This window comes from Oscarella lobularis, chromosome 15 (genome assembly GCF_947507565.1).
Source record: "Oscarella lobularis chromosome 15, ooOscLobu1.1, whole genome shotgun sequence".
NCBI lineage: Eukaryota > Metazoa > Porifera > Homoscleromorpha > Homosclerophorida > Oscarellidae > Oscarella > Oscarella lobularis.
In genome coordinates this window covers 1,894,357-1,914,875 of record NC_089189.1, presented here as the reverse complement: position 1 = coordinate 1,914,875, position 20,519 = coordinate 1,894,357, and the positions used below count along the sequence as shown (strand labels likewise).

The 20,519-nt window shown below is 46.8% G+C and overlaps 3 protein-coding genes and 2 long non-coding RNA genes across 5 annotated transcripts; 1 reads left to right on the top strand and 4 right to left on the bottom strand.

The window, feature by feature from the left end:
• Nucleotides 1–80: 80 nt before the first annotated feature.
• Nucleotides 81–724, bottom strand: LOC136195874 (uncharacterized). The gene is made up of 3 exons (XR_010671997.1): nt 595–724; nt 313–378; nt 81–251 (listed from the first exon to the last, which is right to left on the bottom strand). It is a non-coding gene; the product is annotated as an uncharacterized lncRNA (long non-coding RNA).
• Nucleotides 725–5,735: 5,011 nt separating this feature from the next.
• On the top strand, nt 5,736–9,338 carry LOC136195985 (uncharacterized). Its single transcript, XM_065985478.1, has one exon. The coding sequence runs from the start codon at nt 5,863–5,865 to the stop codon at nt 9,238–9,240; it is 3,378 nt and encodes a 1,125-aa protein (XP_065841550.1). The 5' UTR covers nt 5,736–5,862; the 3' UTR covers nt 9,241–9,338.
• A 3,987-nt stretch (nt 9,339–13,325) lies between these two features.
• Nucleotides 13,326–14,736, bottom strand: LOC136195796 (uncharacterized). Its single transcript, XR_010671948.1, has 4 exons — nt 14,575–14,736; nt 14,159–14,525; nt 13,718–14,106; nt 13,326–13,658 (listed from the first exon to the last, which is right to left on the bottom strand). It is a non-coding gene; the product is annotated as an uncharacterized lncRNA (long non-coding RNA).
• Nucleotides 14,737–17,459: 2,723 nt separating this feature from the next.
• On the bottom strand, nt 17,460–18,128 carry LOC136196288 (uncharacterized). Its single transcript, XM_065985812.1, has one exon. The coding sequence runs from the start codon at nt 18,126–18,128 to the stop codon at nt 17,460–17,462; it is 669 nt and encodes a 222-aa protein (XP_065841884.1).
• Nucleotides 18,129–18,703: 575 nt separating this feature from the next.
• LOC136196287 (uncharacterized) lies at nt 18,704–20,514 on the bottom strand. Its single transcript, XM_065985811.1, has 8 exons — nt 19,995–20,514; nt 19,793–19,944; nt 19,569–19,748; nt 19,377–19,521; nt 19,189–19,327; nt 19,074–19,130; nt 18,959–19,021; nt 18,704–18,782 (listed from the first exon to the last, which is right to left on the bottom strand). Exons 1-8 carry the CDS (start codon nt 20,512–20,514, stop codon nt 18,704–18,706), a joined length of 1,335 nt encoding a protein of 444 aa, XP_065841883.1.
• Between the last annotated feature and the right edge of the window lie 5 nt (nt 20,515–20,519).

Here is a 20,519-nt window from a genome sequence, read left to right as displayed (position 1 = left end):
ACCGACTTAACCCTAGTGCAAGGCAAGGACCATAGGCACACTACTGTAGTCATGCAGCCGAGCAGAGGGCGAGAGACAACTGGGCCTTACGATCAGATACACACTCTCCGCTGCGTGCATATGCTTCATTCATAAAAGCTATGAGGACGTCGTCTCGTTTAGAGCGACAACGGCACGTGGTCTCATACGAGCGATTCCGTGCCGTTCGACAATCCCGCTCATTTGTTGAACAACGGCTTCAGTCGCACCTACTTCAGTTGCAGCACACGTTTTAATTAATGGCTAATACCAGCGAGGTTCGTATACATGTACCGGCTGACGATTTTTGTGAAGCCGCGTGATATCTTCATGCAATCTTGAGAGTTATGCTGCTAGTCTCTAGACGTGGTATGTCACTTAAAAGGTGGCGAGTCAGTAGCAATAACTGTATCCTAAACGTTATTCTTGGGTGTTCGAGAAGTCAATAAAAACGACGCCTAGCGCGTCTATGTGCCTTAGCGTGCGATTGTTTCTGCGTGTTAAGGGGTGCGGGGGTGCGGTGGTAGACACTGCGGGGCAGTAGATCTTTCTAAACGGCGTCTCGGATTCTCTTACCTCAAAAATCCGTGCTCAGACCGCGTTGACCAAAGATTTCACTGGTCGATCCTCGAAATAGCTTGCTTATAATGCTAACGACCCCGTGATCGAGTCACAGGCAGCTTCTGTAGAGCGGATCCGGCCGTTTTATCACTTAATCTCTGGTTTTATACGGGATTCACGATATCCCGTATCTGTGGTTTTGCTGTTCGCATCCGTTTGCATCGGGAGAATCCAGCACGATTCAGTCTTCCTCTAACGCTGTCATAGAATTGCTTTCCAAAAGTTCTAAGAGTTTGTGTCACGTGAGGCGCGGTGACGACACGCGACGAATCACCCGTCTCCCAGTCCAATGCAATAGTTTTGTACTAAGTGCAGAGTGTTCTCAACTAGCTGCACTATGATGAGATGCGGTCCCTTTCCATGAGCCCTCGCGTGAGCCTCAACCCGCCCTCACCGCAAAGGGGCGACCGTTGATGCACCGCGTACAGCTAGAGTACCACGTCGACCAATCGGCTCCTCGGCTCGACTTTGACAGGAATTCTTCGCATAAAAACGAAGCCTGTTGCCCAGACCTCACTCGCGGTCCCGGATTTGCATTGATGAGAATCCGGGATGCATCGGTCCGACGCAAATCCGGGACGGCGAGAGAGATCTAATAAAAAAATAGAAAGCAGAACGCAACAGATAACTCTGAGAGCAGCGCGCATACAGACGGTATCAATGCCGCACTGATTGTGAGTGCCACTGGAGAAGCATATGGTGGATGTTATGAATATGGAGAATGTGGTGAATGTGTTGGATGTGTTGGATGTGTGGAATGTGTCGGATATGCATGAATAAATGAATATTTCAATTAACGTAATGGAAGAGGTGGAGCGAGTTACGGCCATATGGCTGCTCAACCAGCAATCATCCCTCCCTCCCCATTGTAGTCAGGCAGTCGCGTACACTCTGGCCTGACGTGAATGCTTACCCTAGCTCTTCTGCTTTTTTTTCGTGCCACAACGTTCGGCAAAGTCATCGCCGAAGATGGCAGCAAAACTCACATAATTGGTCAATGGAAAGACATTGACTTCTTCAGACACAGCGGTGACTGGATAGATGAAAGTTTGCCCCGAGCCGTGGTGAACATGTACGAAGCACCCAGCTTCCTGAACATCGCTTCTTATCGTCGAAATACGACGTCGCCAGAGACAACCAAAGTTCGCCTGCTCTTCCTTGACAGGGGCGGCTTCACGTGGACTTACTCGCCAAGGACGACTTCGTGGACGAAACTCTCAACATCGACTGGAAGTGAGCGCTCGGCCGTTGAAGCGAGTCTCGCTCGCGTATACGGGAGCACGATCGAAACCCTTTGCGAATCTCGAATCGTCGTCGCGGGAGGAACTTATTATACGCGCAGCGCAACTCAGTTTTCAACGAACGAAGCGTGGTTGTTCAACGGCGAGATAGAAACGTGGAGCCTTTTGCCAGCGGCGACGCAATTTTTTCTGGGTGCCAGAAACCATTACACGGCGTTTTCCTATCGTCAGGAAGAGAGCTCGTGCCGCTGCAGGGATTCGCTCTTTGTCTATGCAGCGACAGACGAAGTTGCTTCTTATAACGTCAATTATAACGCGTCGGCAAGGGCACTCTGGGAGCTTCGATGTATCGACGATAGAAACGCGGAAAACATGACGTACGAATGGATCGAAAGCGTTTTAAACACGACACAGTGGCCAGTAGCGCATACGCCGCTTTACTTTCTGCGCGGTTTTGCTGCAAACTCGACACACGTGTTTTGGCTTTCGGACGCACCGGACATCATTCTTATCTTGAACATGGCAACGGGAAATTGGTCAACGAAGAAAGTCGCCAATTTATGCCGCTCGGCTAGTAATACTCTTAATCCGATTAATCTGTTTCACGGCGTCCTTAGCGATGCCGTCTTCCTCAAGAAGGATTTGCTCGTCGTTAGTTTCTTCGAACCTTACGGCGTCGGCGGAATCTACGATTTAAAAGCAAGCACATATCAATGCTTTTCCCTTTCCAAAGAGAAAAAACTGCCATTTTTATTTACTCGCAATCTGCTTTTGGGCGACGACACTTTCTATCTCGCGGTAACAAATACGTATGACCATACGGTCGCTTTTGTGAAAATCGCTGAGAAATTAGTCAACCGTGACGATCACGCTACTCTAGAGACGGCTGTGAGATATCCAATGATAGGAGACTATGACCACCGTCTAGTCGGCATGAGCGATTCTACATGGTATCTGATAAAAGCTGATCCTTCAGGATTACAAATGTGGAAATTTGAGCTAGACATGCTTCGGTGGACACTATACGATCCAGATACGGCTCCGGAAACGCCGGGAACGTCATTAGAAGCGGCCACATCGGTCGCTAAACGCAGCTTCGTGGCATTCTTTGGCAGTAAGCACGGTTTCGGTTTCTCTGGACGAGACGAACTTTGGATGTACGCAACGATTTTGCGAACGTGGACGCGAGTTGCGTCGCGTGGAAACGCGCCGAAAAAGATGACGTCATACGCGACAATGAATTCACTGAGCAATGGATCGTTAATTCTTTTCGGCGGTATAGACAACGAAACGACTTCTATCTGGATGGCGACAGTCGACTACAAAGGCATGACAGCAACGTGGGAAAGACTTTGCTGTAATGTCAACCAGCAGCTACCGAATGAGCTGCAAAAGTGGTCAAGTTCAGCTTGGAGAAATAGATTGTATGTGTTCTTCGGGCAGAGAACGACTTCAAATTGCGACCCGTCTATGCACTACATTAACCTGGACGGAAACGACGCATCAGAATGGAAAACAAAAAAACAACAAATCTCGAATTCCACTTTCTGCGAGGTTAGACAATCTGATTATGGCCGCTTTGCGTACTCACGAAATGAAAACGGCAGTTTGCTATTGGCTGACTTGAATCAAATGCAGTACAAAATAGCAGATGAAAGCGAATCGTCGATTCCTTGGAAGGAAATGCTATTGGCGCGAAATAACGAAGTATTTTCATACTCACCAGGTCAAAAATCTCCTATAAACAACTCGACGGAGTCAGTGTATAAAGAAGTTCAGCTGAAACGATTCAAACTTGTAGAATGCCAACCGGGATCGTTCAGTCGCGAATACAGCCTCTATCCGTGTCAACTGTGTCCAAAGGGAGAGTACAGTAACCATTACGGCGCCACAAATTGCACTAGTTGCCCTCCCAGCTTAGTCACAAGGACAACGGGTTCAATTTCGATAAACAATTGCACGTGCACGTCTACCGCGTGTATCTACGGCGACTGCATCGTTCAAAGCGATCACACAACGTTATGCATTTGCTACGCCGGATTCACGGGAAAAAAATGCGAAACGCCGACGATGTATCTCGTCGGCGTGGGAATCGTAGTAGGATTGCTGGTCGTTTGCGCTTTTTATTATTGCATCAAGCGCGTAAAAAAGCACAAAACGTTGGCAAAATACACGCGAGTCGAGTTGGAGATGGCCGAGCAAATGGCCGAAGAACTGGCCAACATCTGGTCGGTCAAAACGGACGAAATCGAATTTAAACGTATGATTGGAGAGGGATCGTTTGGCGACGTGTTTGCATCGGAGTATCGCGACCTAACCGTCGCTATCAAAGTGCTCAAGATCAAAGCCAACGACTGCACGAACGAGCAGCTGCAGGAATTCAAAGACGAGAGCGAATTGCTTCGATCAATTTTTCACGCGAACATCGTCCGCTTCATCGGTACGGGAAAGACGACCGAAAACAAACCGTTTATTGCACTGGAGTACATGGAACGAGGCTCGGTGCGAAAAGCGCTGGACGACGAGTACGCAGAACACCCGATGGAAATGCATCTTCAACTGATATACGCTCTGCACGCCGCTAAGGGCATGCGTCATCTTCACCGCATTAATCGAATGCATCGCGATCTCAAGAGCGACAACCTTCTCATCAACGACAGAGGAATCGTCAAAGTTGCCGACTTGGGCTGCACGAAGATCGCTCCCAAGATTACAACCGATGACGACGACAGTAGTCGTGGAAAGATTAGAGGATCGCGCGCCGTGGGTACGGTATTTTTCAGAGCGCCCGAAATCTTTCGCGGCGAGGCGTACAACACTGCGGTCGACGTCTACAGCTACGGAATAACGTTGTGGGAAATTCAGACAGCAAAGAATCCTTATTTTGAAAAGTTTGATGACGGACTAACGGCAAATCAAATTCTAGATCAAATTGTCGACGACGACGCGAGGCCCGACTTTCCGTTTCACTGCAACGTGAAATTGAAGAAATTGGCCATCTCGTGTTGGAGCGCGATTCCGCACAAAAGGCCAACTTTCGAAGATATCGTTCAAACGCTGGAAGAAATACGTAGCGGCAAGGTGCATGCGACTTGAATGGTATGAAGCTATCCTATAAAGACAATTAACGCGCTTTGTTGTTGTGACGCAGCATGACCTGCACAATTAACCGTTCGCCTACAGATAGAACTTCTTCCTTTCTCCGCGAACGTCACAATGTATTTATATTCACAAAGATTTCATCGAATAATCGGCTTGCACGGTTTCGTGGAGAGTGGCGAGAAGACGACCTTTCACTAAAAGTACGCCAGATCAGGCAAGGTTCTTGCTCCGGGCCACAACGGAGGGGCGCGCCGCACGAGACCAGCTCATTAATAATACATTCACGAAGGAATCGATTAGAAAAAAGGAAACGCGAAGACCTCCGGGTATCTATTTCGAAGAGTACCAGAGCGATTTAACAATCTGTCGTTGAGAAGATGAATGATAACGACGCCCAACGAGTAAATCGGCATCGAGTCGAAATTAAGCGTCAGGTGGGACGCAGCCTTTGAGGTGCAGTTACCCCACGCCTTCAGTTCTCCGAAAGTGTTTCGTGCATGAATAGATATAACAGACAGATTGCAATCCTTCGTATAGATTCACTGCATCATCATTCATCATTCGCTAAAGGACCAGGTGGGACGCAGCCTTTCAGGTGCAGTTACCCACGTCTTCAGTTCTCCGAAATGGTTTCGTAAATAGATATAACAGACAGATGGCAATCCTTTGTATAGATTCATTCAATGCATCATCATCCATCATTCGCAGGAGACTGAAGGCTATGTTCATACTTCTTCAGGTTGTTCTCTGCTCGACTGCCTTCTGCAGTATTGCTGAATGTAGTGAAAGCGTCAAAGGTAGCTGGAAAGACATTGCTAATATAAGTGAAGACAACTACTGGAGCCGAAACGCGCCACTGTGGAAGAAAGGGTTTGACGAAATGGGGCCGCCATCAATAGTCGCTACGTATCGTCGAAGTATGACGTCGAAACGAGCGAAACTTCGCGTGCTTTTCATCGACAGGGTCGACGACACGTGGGTCTATTCGCCGAGAACGGCGTCATGGACGAAGCTTCTCGAGAAACAGATACAAATGGAGAAAACCGTGTTGTCCCGTCCACAGCACTATTTTCGCATGCAACCAATTGCAATCCCGGCTAAGAGCCTCTGCGATTCGCGAGTAGTGCTCTTCAACGGATTCAGCGTCAACAGGAACAACTATTTAGTCCTGTCAAACGAAGCGTGGATTTTCAACGGCGTCGTCGAAAAGTGGATCTTTGTGCGAATGCTCGCGCGCGTTCCCGAAGGGCTTCACGGCCAAGCGGCGTTCACTTTTCATCGGAACGAAAGCACGTGCCGCTGCAAGGATTCGATGTTTGTATACGCAACATCTAAACTTACAGGTGATCTGGACGACATCTGGGAGTTTCGATGCGTTGACGACAAAAACGAGACTAACATGACATACGAATGGATAAGAAGTGACCAAAACACGATTTCCCGGCCAAAAAATGTATCCAACATACTTTTCGCGTCCGAGACAGTTCTCTATTGGTTGACAAACGATATGTCAACGCTTCGGACTGTTGACACATTAACGGGAAAAAATTCGTCGTCGCAAATAAAAAATATTAATTGCCCATATCATTATTTAACGGCAGATTACAATGGGAATTTTCTCCTTGACAGGGCACTTCACCTAAAGAAGCATCAAATAGCCATATTCATCATTCCTGTTGGGCTTGGCGACGTCTCTGATAGCATCCTCGGAGTGTTGGATTTGAAGGAAAGTCTCACTTATTGCACCTTTACACGCATGTGCAACAGAGGCTCATCTGATTACTATCAGACAATTTTACTTCCAGCTGATGATGATAAGGTATTGATTCTAGGAACAGACGCATACAACGGCTCCGTCGTCTTTTGGAGTTTCCAGATATACGAAATACTTCTAAGTGCAATAACGAACTCCATACTGAATGCAGAGTGCCACGGTCCGAGCTACGGAGGGCATACAGATGACAGGTATCCTGAGATGCTGTTCGACCACCGATTTATGAGGATAAGCGACTCCGCCTGGTATCTCATGAAAATATGGTTTCCTTCAGACTTACAATTGTGGCTATTCGAAGTCGACGTTCTTCGATGGTCAATCTACGATCCGGACGAGAAGCCGGAGACGACGCAGTTAGCACTCGAGGCGGCGATCTCGGCGACGGAAAATAATTGCATCGCATACTTCGGCAGTCGCTACGGCTACAGTTCGGCCGGTCACGACGAACTGTGGATCTACGCGACGAGGATGCGAACGTGGACAAAAGTCGGTTCGCGCGGAAAGGCGCCGAAAAAGCTGACGTCGTACGCGACGATGAGCTCGTATGAGAACGGATCGCTCGTTCTATTCGGCGGCGTAGATAACCAAACGAGCTCGCTTTGGATAGTAACAGTCGACTACGAACGCATGACGGCGACGTGGGACAAGCTCTGCTGCCAAGGCGACCAAGAAAAGCCGATCAATCAACTACTGAGATGGTCGAGCGTAGTTTGGCAAAATAATTTATATATTTACTTCGGCAAAAACACGACAGGCGATTGCGACTCGACTATCTACTTCCAGAACCTTGGCAACGTCACGGAGTGGGCAACGAAAGAAAGCCGAAGTTCGAGCTATACTTTTTGCAATTTTGATGAAACCGTCACTGGTCGCTTTGCTTACACGACGGACGAAATTGGAAATTTAGTGATGGCAGATTTCAATCGAGTCGAATACATTATAGCAAGCAATCAAACGTTTCTTAGAAATTCACAAGCAGTACTAGTCTCTCAAAAGAGCGAATTGTTTTCATTTGAAGCAGGAGCGGTAGGCGAAGTGTACAGGTCGGGATTCAAGTCGATGTATGGTTTTGACTGGAATGCCTTCATGTTCTACGATTCACGCATTCGAAACTTCAGACTCGTCGGATGCAAACCGGGAATGTTTAGTCCTCAATACAGCGTCTATCCGTGTGAGTTGTGCCCGAAGGGACAGTACAGCGAGAAATACAACTCGGCCGACTGCACGAGCTGCCCGTCGGGCTTGACTACGACATCGACGGGATCGACCTCAATCAACAATTGCACGTGCGCGTCCGGTACGTGCGCCCACGGAAAGTGCATCATTCAAAGCGATTCATCAACGCTATGTATTTGTTTTATCGGATACACGGGCAAAACGTGCGATTCGCCGACGTTGTATCTCGCCGTCATGGGAGTAACAGTCGGACTAGTACTCGTTATCGCCTTCTATTACATCTTAAAGCGCGTCCGAAAACATCAAAATGTCGTCAAGTATACGAGAGTCGAACTGGAGATGGCCGAGCAAATGGTCGAGGAACTATCAAACATTTGGTCGGTCGAAACGGACGAAATCGAATTCGGACGAAAAATCGGAGAGGGATCGTTCGGCGACGTCTGGACGGCCGAGTATCGCGACCAAACGGTCGCCGTCAAAGTGCTCAAGATCAAAGCCGACGATTGCACGAACGAGCAACTGCAGGAATTCAAAGACGAAAGCGAGCTGCTTCGATCGATTTTTCACGCGAACATCGTCCGTTTAATCGGCACGGGAAAGACGAGAGAAAACAAACCGTTTATTGCGCTGGAGTATCTGGAACGAGGCTCGGTGCGAAAGGCGTTGGACGACGATTACGCCAACCAACCGATGGAAATACGTCTTCAAGTGAAATACGCTCTGGACGCCGCTAAGGGAATGCGTCATCTTCACCGCCTTCGTCGAATGCATCGCGATCTCAAGTGCGATAACCTTCTCATCGACTACAAAGGACTCGTCAAAGTTGCCGACTTCGGCTGCACGAGGATCGTCCCAAAGATCGCCGATGACGACGAGGACGAGGAGGAGAGTGGAAAGATCAAAGGATCGCGAGCCGTGGGCACGGCGCTCTTTCGAGCTCCGGAAATATTTCGCGGCGAGGCGTACGACATCGGCGTCGACGTTTACAGCTACGGTATAACGTTGTGGGAAATTCAGACGGCGAAGAATCCGTATTTTGAGATGTACGAGAGAGGAATGACTGCTCGAGAAATTCTCGACGACATCGTTAGGAAAGATGTACGACCGGTGTTTCCAGCTAAGGTCAACGGAGATTTGAAGGCTTTGGCTATATCGTGTTGGAACGGGAATCCGTACAAAAGGCCAACATTTGAAGAGATCGTTCAAACGCTGGAAAAATTTCGATACGAAGATGAGGTTGAATTATTGCCATCACGTAATCTGGATTATACAGTTACGGGAGATCAGAAAGAGGCAAATTCATCTTAGAAACGAAGATAGTTGGTAGTATTGGTGTTGTTGCTGTTGTTGTTGTTGTTGTTGTTGTTGTGGTTTTTCGCTACCGTAGAACTGAAACAATATCGTGCGTAGAGTAGAATGAATGCAACGCCATGGAATGGCTTTTGGTCCTTCAATACCACACGAGGAATTTCAAGTAACCAACGACGTGGAAATGGTCTAAAGCGCGTGGCGGCTGCTAGCTAACGTCCGAGGGGAAAGGAGCTACCGCCTACTAATCTCTAAACCGCCCTACCCTACTAGCAGCCGCCAACTAAACCTTAATGCAAGGCGCAAGGACCCGTGCACACTATCGTAGTTTTGAAACGAGCACGGATGCGTTCTTGACTATCTGCTCAAAGACCGGAGGTCGTCCCATCTACACTCTCAGCTTCGTATATAAGGTGGGAGTTTCATGCATACTATGCCACTAAGCCGTCGCATGAGCCCCAACCCGCCCTCGATTAGACTGGCAGAAATCGAGCCCTAGTGTTTAGATTCAGTCGGAAATCGGTCTATGCCCAAAACGCGGCTAGTGGCACAGCATGCAATCAATCTCTACATATGTGCGATGCAGAGAGGCCCGCCCCCTAAGTGCACGCCTACGCCAATAGGAATGAGACAAACCTTATGAGTCATGGATTCGTTGTGCAGCGAGGAAACTCATGTTCCATCTAAGAAACAGGTTAACTCAGTTAGAGAGCTCTTCTTTACAATCTGTTATTTAAAAAATGGAGCGCGGAACCCACGCGTGCGAGGAGAGCGTGCTGCGCTCAACTAAGCAAGCCACCGTCGAAAAAGAAATTTAAAAATTTTGCGTAGGCTACGTGTTCGGCAGGGAGGGCCTCCAATTACATCTAATCGACGTGACGTGACTGAGTAGACTTAGTAACCAAGAGAAACGGTCACAGTGAACGCTATAGGAGTAAAAGCGGAAGCGATGGACGTAGGATTGCTCACCAGGGGTCGGATGCATGCCGTTTAGCTCCCATGAAACTCGAAGGGGGCCCCGGATCCGTTTGGGGATCGAGATCGTCGGGAGAACGCTTCCAAGGCGGCTCGGCGAACGTTATCCGTCATCCTGCTCTCTGAACGACGACGTCTAACCAACGTTTCGTCTCTGAGAGGCACAGAGATCGAGCGAACGTCTAAAGAAAGCATATGCGCGTTTCCCAACACTGACTAGAATGACAAAGACGTTCCCGATGCATACCAGTTCGTACAAAGCTGCGCTTCGGCTGCGTTTCGGCTACTGGTCCGTTCTTTTGATGATCACGTGTTATGTGCAAGCAATCACATTGCTTCATTGCTACAGACCATGAGTAAATTAGCAAACAAATCCTTTCGGCTTACGAGAATATCGTAAGGGCAGATTTCTCCCTAAATTCATTTGAAAATTATTTTTTGACGTTATTCCCCATCTGGCACTCTAGGTCGGCATCTTGATATCAAAGCAACTAAAGCAATAGCACTTTCAAAAAAGAACAAAGCCCTAAAGGAATGATTGGCTGTGTTCGTAATTGTATTTGGCCAAACTACTGTGTGCTATGCTGTCAAACTGTCTGTCAAATTTAATCCAGATAGTGTTCCGTGTCTGCGGTATTACGTTCGCCAAATATGGTCATTTCTGGGTACGCCCAAAAAAAGAAAAATTCGAATCTTTCGTGGAATACCGCCTGCACTGAGGTTTTTGCTCGCTGGCCTTTTTAGCGTCATAGATATGCTGACCTTCAATAAAACAGAATAAAAATATTAAAAAATCTTGCCTGAACAAGTGATCAATTTTGCAAGAGCATTCTCCTTGCAAATACGTCTGTGTCCTTGAAGGCAGTTGACGTGTCCAGAAAACCTATCTCTGGCCAAACCCTTCTACAGGATTTTTGGGAGAAAGTTTACCTGTTGTCACGTGAGGGTGTCGTCACCGTCTCATGTGACAGGAATCTTGGAACTTTTTTCGAATTTTTTCCTCTCGGAAAAATATCATGGATGCGTAAGGACGGCTTTAGATTTGTTCCGACAACTCTATCGTGCTCGATTCTCCTGATGCAAGCAGATGCGAACAACAAGTAACAAGGGATACGGGATGTCGCGAACCCGTATAACAACACGCAAAAACGGTCCGATTTGCCCTATAAAAGCTGCCTGTGACTCGACAACGGGTTCGCTAGCTTTCTAAGAAGGCTATCGCGGGGATCGATCAGTTAGATGTCCAGTCAACGCAGTCGGAGCACGGAGTTTCGAGGTAAGACAATCCGAGACGCCGCTTAGAACGATCCACTACCCTACATGGCCCACCACCGCACATACGCATACACTCACACGCAGAAACAATCACAGGCTAAGGCGCAGAGACGCTAGACGTCGTTTATGAACACCTAAGGCGAATCCATGCATATATCTAACGCTGGGGATACAGAGAACCTTAGCTATCGCAGATATCATGCACATTCAACGCTTAGGATAATAAGAATACCTTCTAAATCATTGCACACGACATACCGCACGATTAGCACCCACAACTTTCTTTGTATGGCTCCCATCCGCATTTTTCTCAAGAATACGTATTGAAGAGATCGCGCGGATTAGCAAACGGCGGCCCAAGTGAAGTCCCCAAATCGTCCGGTTTGATTGAGAAGAGCGCGTAGAGGTACATCGCCAATGGTCGCGTGTTCGACCTCACCTGCCGTCTGGAGCGCGCGACACACGTCATCGTTGTCCAACTTTCCGCGCTGACCGCGCAACGGATCGTCGATCCACTCCATGAGCATTCGGCGCTTACCCGCCAAGATGTCGCGCGTGGTTGGCATGTAGGATAGATCGTATTCGTCGACGGGATAAAGAAAGGATTTCGGTACTGCAAGTTCGTGCTCTTACTCGCAAACTAGTCCACAAATCTTACAAGGCCAGAAAAAGAAGCACAGCGTGTCGCAACTCACATAAGAAGCGGAGAAGCTTTCCTCGACCATGCTTGATTAATTAGAGCTGTGCCGCGACTGCGGGTGCCGCCTGTCACGTGAGCACGTGCCGCCTGTCACGTGAGCACGTGCATACGCAAGTACACGGCTGTGATTGTCTTAATGATTAGCGTTATCCGATCTATACGCGTCTCAGTAATACCTCATTTTTGAAGCGTAGGCATGCACCTTTCATGACCCATCTCTGTTGAAACGGTCGCTATTTGCACTGCTTTTTCTAATTTATACTGAAACGAAGCTTTCTTTCAGCTGCTCCTCTAGCAAAACGCTCCACAGTATAGTTCCGTTTAATTAATTAATTAATTCTCTCGATAGAACGCCTATTCTACCCAATTTAGAACCTATTTTTCTGATTGGTCGACAGCGGGATCGTAGCCGTTGTATTGTAGAATAGCGCTCGATTCGGCGTCAATTAGTATCATTTTGTAGTGGTAGTAAGTGCGGCCAGGAGACGCTCCGTTGTCTATACACCGTTTTGAATTTGTACCTTGTTTCTTTTGCACGACTGGCAAACGTTTGAAAGAGAGAGATGTAACTAAATTGGGGGCAGTGCGGGAGATAAAATCTTGCACGTGCCGCAATTTATATAGCGCTTATGTACCACGACGACGATCGGAAACGACTTCATAGTTCCACTTCTGGTGCGACGGCGGTTCTTGTTCCGTCGTCGTCGTCGTGACGCACTTGTAGAAGCCGAGTCCGTTGTCGCCGCGCACAACGACAACAAGCTGACGACGACGTACGCGCGCTGGCGACGCGTCCTTTCTCGCCGTGGTATTGTTATTTGACGGTGCATGGTACCATGTACCCGCGCTGCCCAACGGGCAAGGTAGAATCAGCGGGATACCGTGGGCCTTTGCAACAATTGTTTTAGGCCTGTCAGGATCAGCACTGGCTATATAGTTAGAACCCGTCCATTGGCATTATTTGACGAATACAGAGTCGTAGATTTTTTACTTGTACGAGCAAGCGTGGCTAAAAGGAGGGCAAGGTCGAGGATGGCTATGGTACGTGTATGTGGAAGGGAGTGAGCGTAGGAGGCAGAGCCGTGTTTATCTGCGTTGGGTCGAGAAAGAGAAAGAAAGGCGCGTGGTGAAAGAATCAGAAAATTTATTTGTACGATCTGAAAAGGCTACGCGTCTTTGCCTATTTCTCAGGATCAGATGTCACTTGTGTCTTAAGCCTCTTCCAGTACAACCTATTTTCCAAGTTCAACTTCACCGTTTTGGCAAAATCTTCCAACAACTGACATGATTTCAGAGGCGCACCAACGCTTTCAACAAAGAGTCGCGGACTCTTGTCGATTTCAGTTGAATTTAACGTTGCTGTGCCGGGAAGCAGAGTTTTTCCATTTTTCTGTTTGAATACAAGCAACTGATCATTTTCAGTATCTCCGCTTGTATAAATTAGGTTGTTTTTGCAGTGGCTTCCTTTCTATGCAGCCAAACAGAGCGACGTTAGCATTGCGTTTTGGCAACTTTGCGATGACTTACAATAACGTTGAGCTTCCCGCTCGTCACATTGAATCCAATGCAACGCCTTTGGTTTTTTAAACCAGCAAATGCAAAATCTGTTTCCCCGGCTCTCTTACCGGAGCAAAGAGAAAACGCAGTTCTGTTGCTCTTGGGGCCAAACTCTATTTTGTTGCCGCTTCTGACGCTCAGCCACATTTCGTCTTCACCGGCGTCTCGCATGTAAAAGACGATGTTGTTAATTTCGGGCTTCGAGCAGAAAACCGCCACTGCCTCGAATACTTCGAAATTCAAGACAAATGAGAAAAAGACGACTGAAACTTGAAACAAATTGGCTATAACTGCCATGATCTGCATGCACTCTTTCAATCTCTCTCTCCGCTTCGGATGACAACCTGAATGTTGTTCTCCTTTATGTACAGGTCATCCGAACGGGTACAACCGAAAAACGAATGCACTCACACTATTACGTCAATTGGCTTCCGGTACTTTTGATAAACGGTCAAATGACGTGGCTTCACACCGCTATCCCCGAAGTTAGCTAGGATGCAGTTACAGCAACCGCAAGGGAAGGTTTTACACATTAACTCGAGGAGGAAAGTATGCGCCTCAGCAAAAAAGCCCTTTTTGCTACGGCATTCGTTTGTCGCGGACAGGTAGTCAGGTCACCCGACCCTTCACGTGACACGGAAGAAGGGTCAGGTCAAACGCCCTATGTCTAAGAGTGTCTAAGTGTTGCCGTAGGAATGCAATTATCCACTTAGCTTGATTGCGACTTAATTGACCCACACGGTCGACCAGCACACGACACATTGCTTCGGAGTTGTGTCTAGGATGCGTCGAATGCACCATACGTGGGTATCGTCAACTTTTCGAACCTTCGTCGACGCGCATGTAGCGAGCTCGATATTTGGAAGGCAATTGTCGAGGCTACGGGGATCGCGTGCCGATGCTCGGGATAGACGTTTTCAATGCAAGCTTTGCCGCTGAGAAGTCGATCGCCCTGTCTACCGCCGCCTTTGATACAGGTTCCTTCTTTCGAGGCTCAGACATCGAGTGCTATAGTGAGTGCAGTACTATACGTAATTAATTTGATAACAAGGTCACAGCTAGAGGTCTCGGCCTAGTCTGGATACCAGACCCTTCGCTGGGGGAGGAAAGGTCTGGTGACCTGCGCACCCTTGATCTATACTGATAGCTTTCTTTCATTCTTCGGCAGCCGAGACGATCTGTCTCCTAAGTCGCAAACCAGGCGAGCTTTACATAGTTCTTTGACATCGCCGGTTTTGTTCATAAGAAAACGCTTGCGCGTCCGAACACCAGTTACGCTAATGCAATTTACCGCGCTCTGTACGGTTCGCACTAATTGGGTTAGAGTACAAAACCAGAGTGAATGCGCAGGTCACCGGACCCTTTCTCCCCCAGCGAAGGGTCTGGTATCCAGACCTGCAACACTTAGACCAGACATAGGGCGCATGACCTGACCCTTCTCCCCCGTGTATCAAATGAAGGGTGACTAGGAAGGGCGTCCACGTAATTCTACTCAACTCGATAGCTTCCCTTGGCGCGATACGATGTTATTGCTCTCGTGATTGGTCGCGAGTCACGTGCCATGTGAATGATGTAAGCGTACACTGCAAAGCAAAGCAAACATGTAGCTCGACGACAAAGTTAGTGTGGAACTCGTACGGTGTCGGCGTCTTCGTCTTCCTCATTCTGCCTTTCTCAGTCTCCAAATAGATTGATAGGGTCGACGACGACACTCTGAACGTAGAAACGTCACCTTTCCACTGATTTCATTCCACACTTGTTCAAGCGTTTCTTGCGTCTAACTCTCTTCCGTGAAAGAGTTTATTCGAGTATAGTCATCATCTAACGCGGAGTCTACTTCCGAACTTTTTCCTCCTGGGAAACAACGACGGCGTAAGACTTATAGAGCACGGTGCATGCTTAGAGCGACATCACAGATCAGAGTCATCCGGTATAGATGGCTTCTTTCTTTCCGCATCTCAGATGCGGAAAGAAAGAAACCATCTAGCCATCTAAACCGGATGACTCATCCCATATATCAACACGATATAAAAACCACGATAAAAACCGCACAAGCTGCCCAGCCCCACAGAATTAAGCAGCGTGAATGCAATTCAACTACACTACATATCCTTTGCTCGTTTGGCAAGTTATTGCAATGCTCGAATTTTCAGCTCCGATTCCGATCCTGACACCGATTGAAACATTTTTCTACCCGAACTAGATATCACAAAGAGCCGTTGGACACGTCGTTTCTACCTTATCGTCCTCATCGTCCTCGTAACGACGATCGTCGCTCTTCTCATCGCCGTCATCGTTCTCGCGTCACGAAAAGGCGTTTCTGCGCCAGCAACGGCTCCGTCTACCGATTCTACATCCACGCCAACTCAATCGCCTACTCAGACGCCCGCTCCGACGTCGCCAAAACGAAAAGAATTGTGGGACGACGTTCGACTTCGGGCGACGTCATTCCTCGTTCTTATCAAATCGACATTAGCGCTACAGATTTAGACGAGGGTCGCGTGACCGTTGACGTCAAAATTCGATGTGACGTCATAAAAGCGACGAGTACGATATTGGTTCATGCTCTCAATATATGACGATTAGTAATTAGTTATTGATGTCAATGGCGGGGGAGCGGACGTGGCGGTGGACGAAGGCGTTCGTTGCAAAGGAGAATCAGTATTGGGTTATGCAATTGGGAAAATCACTCAAAGCGAACTCACTTGTTGATATAAGTTTGCATTGGGAAACAAAATTGGCTAGCGGACTATCCGGCTTCTATAGAAGCACATATAAGGATATCCAATTCTTTTGGTTAACAGCCAAAAGCTTTACCATTAAGCTATTGTAGAGGACAATAGGAGTGTGGGAATCGAACCCACATTGTCGGGTCCAAGGTCCAATGCTTTACCATGGAAAACAGCAGTAAGTACTGTACCCCTAATAAACATAGGTACATACAGTCATACATACATACATAAATGGTGAATTCTACCCTCTGATTATTGTGGTGTCTTTTGATTACTCTGTTTGGTTTATTTATTACCATTGTGTCTCCCTATCATCTCTCCCTGTGGACATTCAACAAGGGAATGAATGCAGCCATCAAATGACTGTTTCTCTCTTAGATGATAGATAGCTTTCATAGTTGTGTCGTCGAACGACCAAAATGACGTCTCTAGTGCTCCGTATCAACGTTGTCGATCAAACAACGTGAAAACGATGCAAGTAAGAAAAGCGGGGCCCCTTACTGGACGTCGTCATCTCACGCTTTAGTTCGAACCGAGCATGATTGTCTACGGTGCATGCAAAATGATTTGCGAGCGAAACGGCCAACAGCCTGGACCGGTAAGAGAAAAATCGCGTCGCATTCTCGTTCGCACTTCTAATCCCGGCGCAGTTTTGGTCGTTGGGACGTCTTCGTTTCTTATGAGCGATGGCCTTCGCCAACGTTTCTTCTCTCTACCTGATTGTCCTCTCAGAGAACAAACGCTTTTGTATGGTCCTCTCGACGCAGTATCGCGCGAATTCTCTTTGCCTCTCCGGCCTGGTCGTTTACGTAGAAACCTTTCTAAGCCTCTAACAATTCGATATTTTCGCCTACGGCTAAGAATAGATAAAAGGCCGCATTATGAATCGTTCTAGTTGACACGAAAAAGGCACATCACAAACTTCTACAAATATCAAGTCAAGGAGGAGATACAAAATACTAAAAGTCAACGTTTAGGGATTATATATAGGTGTCTGAGAGAACGACTTTGTGTCGACGAGCCTTGCCTTCTCCTTCAAATTGTCCCTTCACCATTCTCTTTATGGCGAGAAACCCGTTTCCAACGACTTCCTCTTGTTCTCTTATGAGAACAGCCAAGCATTCTGCACTCGTAGGCCGATCTGCAATTTTATCTTCATCAGAAATCATTCTTGAACAGATCCTGTGCAAGCGACGACGATATATCATCTGTGTTAGCTGACCATTCCTCTCTTCTGGAATAGGCCCCACCCCCGTAAATATTTCAATTAGGGATACGCCTAGACTGTAGACGTCGCTAGGCAACGAACTGCGTGCCGACGTGGGTGGCATTCGTTCTGGAGCAAGATATTGGCGACTTAGGGGCCCCGCCGATTTGGAGCTCTCCACCAAGTGGGCGGCTCCCAAATCGGCCACTTTGACTTTCATATCCCTCGTCACTAAGACATTGGTCGGACGAATGTCGGCGTGAACGTAGGGACGAGGTTGGAGTCCGTGTAGATAAGCAATAGCTGACGTCATTTGTACGACAAGAGAGAGCTGCTCATAGTGAGAGAGATAGCAATGAGATGAGTGAGCTGCATCAATGACCTCGCTCACTGATCCCTCGAGTAATTCAGAGACGATTTGGAATGGAATTCCGTCTTCCATGACGGCACCGCATACACGGATAATGTTAGGATGATGGAGTCGACTAGCTGTCAGAACTTCTCTTTGAAATGTTGGAATCGTTCTTGGGGTCGTGATGAGAGCGTGGAATCTCTTTATGGCAACTGGCATTCCGTGCCAATGACCAATGATTACGTCTAAAGAAATGCGTTTAATGTGTAGCATTTGTCTAAGTTATTTCCTTGTACTGTACCTGCATATGCTCCAGAGCCGAGTTTCTCATTGGTAAGACGAACTTGAGCTGAACGAATGTTGAGGACGTCCATAAATTGATCGAGGTTCTTTTGAGCTTCAGTGAGGGTCCTCCTATAAAATATCATTTTAATTGAAGACCCAGAATTAATTGAGATTTACGATAGAGCTTCAAAAGCGTGAGTCACGTCCGTCTTTTCTCTCTCTAAATCACGATTTTGGGTTCTAAAGAAAAGATAACATCACGTGTTAGAATTCAATAGGTCTTGCCGTACCTTAAAACGTTAATGTCTCCCTGAAGAGAACGACAACGGGTTTCTAACCCAGATCTAAAACAGACATGTCATTTTCTTGATAAATGGTTCTCAGTCGATATCTTGCTTTTGCTCTATGAGACGCACTTTCTCTTCTTCCGAAGAATAGTATCGTGCTTCCCAGTGTGTTCTAAAATTGAAACTGTCACGTGACATTATTAATTAATAATTATATTGTCCTGCCTTTGTTCTGTGAGACGATTTCTCTCTTCTTCCAGAGATTGGTTTCTTACTTCCAATATTGTTCTACAGGCGCAACGGCCACGTGACAATATTTATACTGTACTACTATTGACTAATTTGTGCCTTGACTCTAGAAGACGAGTTCGCTCTTCTTCCAAAGACTCGTATTGTGCTTCCAACCTTGTTCTGCAAAAAGAACTTTCACGCAAAATTAGTCTTATTGATTCCTTTAACATGCCTTTGCTCTGTGAATTGCAATCTCTCTTCCTCAAACTGTCTTCTTTGTTCTTCGATTCTAAAAATTTTCTCATTATTACCGGTATCTTTAGAAACAAAAATACAGAAACCCGCACCTCATTTCTTCCAATTCTCTTTCAAGTTTCCTAGTGTTAAGTGATTCATTCTGAGGCTTTGTTGATATCAATTTGGCTGAAGGAAGTATCTGAGTTTCAATCTGAGTTTCAATCTTCATGTACGACTCATTTGACGGACCTAGAAAACGAAATTAATTAAATATGATTTTATCATCACTCTTCATTACCGAGAATAACTTCGTTCAGAATTTCTTTTAATTTGCCAATTCGGTCTTTTCCTCCTGTGATAATGATGCGAGCAGATCCATCTCGATTCTCTACGCAATGGAGAGTGTGTAAATGAATAGGTGCTATTTCCGGGTTTAGGAGAAACTAGTAAAATTGATCACAATTTGATAATGTTGTCTCTGATTTCGAACCGCGTAAGATTTTCTTTTGTCAAAGTCAAGAATGTAGGCGTGGTCTGAAAATTCTCTTTTGTTGTACCCGCCAATAAGAAGAAAGCAGTTTCTCTCTTCGAATCCGGCTCCTGATAATCGACAAATTTTGTGATGACGTCGAGCGGATGGTTTTGGAAGGAAATCGATGCAAATCCATTTCTATTACAATTCATTTATTATTGCCAAACATAATGAGGATTTACCTTTTCTCTCAAATCAATCACAAATGCATCATCCAAATATTCTTTACTCCACCCTCCATGGAGTAATCCTCGATGTTGATCAATCGTTTCCATGGCAGCAGCCCAACGTGGTTTTGGTCTTTCTCCACTTAATTCAACATCCAACCAATATCCTAATAATCAACATTTCAATTATTCTCAGATTTCAAATCCTGCTATTTACCTTTTTCTCTTCCCTCCTCAAATACAAATTCATAAATCTCGTTATTCAGTCCCTTTTCGCATTGTGCTCCTGATTGGAGACGATCTTGAGGAATGTCTGCGCTCGTTCCCCCAAACATGATCATTCTCTCTCCAATGGCCCACAAACAGCAGTAGCAGCGTTGCAATGGTTTCTTTCCATGGATGGGCGTAGCTATTTGGATCCATTTCATTTTCTTCGAATCCAAACCAAACACCTCTCCCAGATCACCCCCGTCTTCCTTCACTCCTCCGTACGAATACATGATTCCATTGATGACCACGCATCGTGCTCCCAAGCAAGGTGGAGGAATATTCTTTCCTTCGGTAAAACGACGGATCCATTTGCTCTCTTCTTGAACATTACATGTCCAGATTTCGTTGCGCGGGAAAAAATCGTGATTGTGACGTTTTCCCTTATTTCCACCGAAGACATGCAATTCATCGCCGATCAACGCACTTTCGTGAGTACATCGAGGCTCAGGTGATGCTGATTGGGCCATTCCGT